Source organism: Benincasa hispida, chromosome 6, assembly GCF_027475165.1.
Source record: "Benincasa hispida cultivar pf3 chromosome 6, pf3_genome.v1.1, whole genome shotgun sequence".
Classification (NCBI taxonomy): Eukaryota; Viridiplantae; Streptophyta; class Magnoliopsida; order Cucurbitales; family Cucurbitaceae; genus Benincasa; species Benincasa hispida.
The window spans coordinates 2,587,043-2,591,024 of NC_143483.1; the positions used below are offsets into that span (position 1 = coordinate 2,587,043).

Consider the following 3,982-nt stretch of genomic DNA (forward strand, 5'->3'; position numbering starts at 1 on the left):
CTTACCTGCACGGGTGTCATGTGAAGTATCCAACTATGGGTAATTACCTTTCTCAACTTAACTCTTATCAGGTTGAGTTTTTCCCTTGCGCTGATAGTGGAGTTTATTACTAAAATTTTCTTCTTCTTCTTCTTCTTTTTATTTATTTTATTTATTTTTTTTAATTAAATAGTTTATGAAAACGCAAAGCAAAATTTGAACGCATCTGCTTAGACCTCTCACACCCCCAAAATTTTGAAAGTGGCAAGGTCCTCATTGCACTTTTAAGAAAAATGAAAACAAAGTATTCAAAAACTTTGAAAAAGAGGGTTGAAGAGAGGCTTGTGCACATAAAAGATAAAGACTATTAATTAGTGAAAAAGTTACTAGGATAGAAACAAGCATGCAATTTGTTGGGGATGAGTTAAGGAAATACATGAGGTTCATCACAGTTGCTCATTCGTCAAAGCAAAAGAAGATAGAACATTAAAATGAATTTCAAAAGGATAAGCTATAGAAGACATAAGGCAAAGATAAGTAAAGATAGAAGAATGAGTGTAAAAGCATGTGGATTCATTAAATATTAATATCAGGCAAAGTACAAAGAAGAAGATACAGGGAAAATGGACGGTCACAACAAAAAGGGGAGAAAGAAACCATTCCAAAACAACACCCCCAAAATTTTTCTACAAATATATAGTGAAAATGGACGGTCACAACAAAAAGGGAAAATGGACTTATGTGTTTTGATAATATAAATGTTGCACAGGTATTTTCTTTTTAAAATTTTAATGCATGTTATATATATTTATTTTATCAATTAAATCATATTTAAACTATAAAATAAGAAAAAAAAAAAAAAAAAAGAAATACAAAAAATCATAAACAAGAAATGATTATCTTTCTGTTTTAGTTTTTCTTCAGACAAAACAAAACACAAATAATTACCAAATATTTGGTTGAAACAGGAAATAAAAAACAAAAAACTGAAAATAGAGAATAATAAAGGGTCCCTTATGAAAAGGATTGTGCTAATTAAAGTTGATTTTGGCATCCCAAATGCCTTGAACTTTTGAGGGAACAAAATCAAAATTGGGTATGAAAAAAGACGTCAAACTTTTTAAAGAAAGGCGACATGGGACTTTCACGCGACTTGGAAGTCTTCGTCTAAGCGTTTTTATTATCGAACAAATTTACTTGCTCGCTAAGCTTGTGCTTTCTATAAATTCACTTCAACTTCTTTGATTTTGATACACCCATTCCATCCCTGCTAATTTGCTTAAGAACACAACAGCAATCAAGGATTTGCAACGTCTATGGATTCTGATGCCGTGCACAATCTGAGTTCCCTCATTTCATCCAATGAGAGGGACTTTCTCATCCGCAATAATGGCGATCAGGTATGAATCTTTTTCCAATTTGAATATGCGATGTCCTTTGGCTGAGTGGAAATTGAACTATCTGTCGTTGTTGATTTCGTATCTGATTGTCGAATAGTTAACTTACCCTAGGAAGATTTGAACTGTTGTTTGAACATTTGGGAATCTGTGAAATGAAATTTGGTGAAATCGTCTTATGGGTCATTAATTTGGAGTTTCAACAGGTGAAGATCAGTTCCTTAATCGGAAAGAATGTCGGACTGTATTTCTCGGCGTCATGGTGCCCTCCCTGTCGCCGTTTCACTCCCGTTTTTGCTGGGGTTTATGAGGAATTAGCATCTAAGGGTGATTTTGAAGTTATATTCGTCTCTTCTGATAGAGATGAAGATTCATTCAAGGATTACTTCTCTAAAATGCCCTGGTTGTCTATTCCATTTTCCGATTCAGAGACCATTAAGCGCTTGAAAGAACTTTTCAAAGTGAGGGGAATTCCTCATCTTGTTGTTCTCGACCCCAGTGGGAAGGTTTCAACTAATCAAGGAGTGAGACTAGTGAGCGAACATGGGGTTAATGCTTATCCCTTTACCTCTGAACAGATCCAACATCTGAAGGATAAAGAGGAGGAAGCGAGAAGGAACCAAACTATTAGTTCCATTTTGGTTTCAAATTCACGCAATTATGTGATCTCAAATGATGGAAATCAGGTAAAATTTCTTGAATGATTTATGGGATTCTTCCTCTTTTGTTCCTAAAACTAGAGTTTTCTTTTACTGGATTTAATGTTATAAGCTATGATTTTTGTGCTGTAGATTCCTGTCTCTGAGCTTGAAGGGAAAGTGATTGGGTTGTACTTCTCAGTGTACGGCCATGAACCGTGTGATGAGTTTACGCCTATTTTGGTTGATACTTACAAGAAACTAAAAGAGAAGGGACAAAACTTTGAGATTGTGTTGATATCTTTAGATGATGAAAATGAAGATTTCAGTGAAGCACTCAAAACAGTGCCATGGTTGGCATTGCCATTTCAGGATGAGAAATGTAAAATACTCGTTCGATATTTTGAGCTTAGTACTATTCCTACCCTTGTTATAATTGGGCAGGATGGAAAGACTTTGATCTCAAATGCCGCGGAACTGGTTGAAGAGCATGGTGTTGATGCCTACCCTTTCACTCCAGAGAAACTTGTGGAGCTTGCAGAGATTGAGAAGTCAAAGCTCGAGTCGCAGACTCTGGAATCCCTTTTGGTTCATGGAGAAAACGATTTTGTTATTGGAAAAGATGGTGCAAAGGTAAAGTTTCGTGTTGCTACTTGGCATACTCTTTGAGTTAACCCATAATGTGCTGCATAGTATTCTTAAGTTGTTTCTGTATTTTTATGTTTCTGTTCGATTGGCTTTTGTTTGGCCAGGTCCCAGTATCTGAACTTGTTGGCAAGAACATTCTGCTCTATTTCTCTGCACACTGGTGCCCGCCATGCCGTGCATTCTTGCCTAAGCTTACAGATGCATACAATGAAATTAAGCAAAAATACAAGGATTTTGAAGTCATATTCATTTCAAGCGATCGAGACCAAGCTTCGTTTCAAGAATTCTTTTCAGGAATGCCTTGGTTAGCCCTGCCATTTGGGGATAAAAGGAAGAACTTCCTTAATCGCAGGTTCAAAATCCAAGGTATTCCTGCACTTGTGGCCATTAACGAAAGCGGTCGTACAGTCTCGACAGAAGCCTGTACGCTCATTACAGAACATGGCGCAGATGCCTATCCATTTACAGAGGAACGCCTCAAGCAGTTGGAGGACCAGCTGGAAGAAGAGGCAAAGGGGTGGCCTGAGAAACTGAAACATGAACTACATGACGCTCATGAACTTGTTCGAACACGTCGAATTTCGTATGTTTGTGATGACTGCAATGAGATGGGATATGGTTGGTCCTTTTACTGTGAGGAGTGTGACTTTGACTTGCACCCAAAATGTGCTTTGAAGAACAATGAGGGAGCGGAGGGAAAAGAAGGGTGGATTTGCGAGGGAGGCGTGTGCCGTAGAGCGTAAGAACATTCAGAATAGCGAGAAATATGGAATCTTATCATGGTATGTGCTTTGCTTGTTGCCTTTTGTGATGCCCTGTTGATGTACTGCAGCTATTATGCTCTCTCAAACCATCGTCTGTATTCATAGTTTCAATAAATGAAGAGGCATATCATTTCGAGATTGTTGCCCCTATGTTTTTGGATATCTTAGCTTGAGATTGCTTGAATCCCTAAATTGCAAAATTTGATAGTTCAGTCTCTCGAGCCTCAAACATTCCCACCTTAACAGATAAGAGTTGAGTCCCTTTTCACTAGATTTAGTTGTAGAAGATAAAAGTCATGGTTTGATGCTCTTGCACTTGGAACTTGTGATTAAGTTCTCTAATTATCATGTGGAATCCTTTTTAAGATCAAACCAAGGCAAGATTGATGCATTTGCCTTGACGTTCCTGCGTTCACCTTTACCAGTATCTATTATCCATAACCTATTAAAAAACTACAAATTTTGAAAAACCTTTTAAAGACTATTTTATCCCTTTATTAAATTTAAAATGTACAAAATACGCCACTTGCTATTAGTTTCATTTTAACTAAAAATA

General features: G+C 36.9%; 1 protein-coding gene across 1 annotated transcript; it reads left to right on the top strand.

The window, feature by feature from the left end:
* The first annotated feature begins 995 nt into the window (after positions 1-995).
* On the top strand, positions 996-3,562 carry LOC120079901 (putative nucleoredoxin 1). Its single transcript, XM_039034354.2, has 4 exons — positions 996-1,379; positions 1,583-2,062; positions 2,168-2,647; positions 2,767-3,562. Exons 1-4 carry the CDS (start codon positions 1,296-1,298, stop codon positions 3,403-3,405), a joined length of 1,683 nt encoding a protein of 560 aa, XP_038890282.1. The 5' UTR covers positions 996-1,295; the 3' UTR covers positions 3,406-3,562.
* The last annotated feature ends 420 nt before the right edge of the window (positions 3,563-3,982 follow it).

Bases quoted from the DNA above. Each gene is read 5' to 3' on its own strand.
- LOC120079901 (XM_039034354.2), top strand. From the start codon at position 1,296: ATGGATTCTGATGCCGTGCACAATCTGAGTTCCCTCATTTCATCCAAT. The intron at 2,063-2,167 runs GTAAAATTTCTT...TTTGTGCTGTAG, and splicing joins TCTCAAATGATGGAAATCAG to ATTCCTGTCTCTGAGCTTGA. The intron at 2,648-2,766 runs GTAAAGTTTCGT...TTGTTTGGCCAG, and splicing joins TTGGAAAAGATGGTGCAAAG to GTCCCAGTATCTGAACTTGT.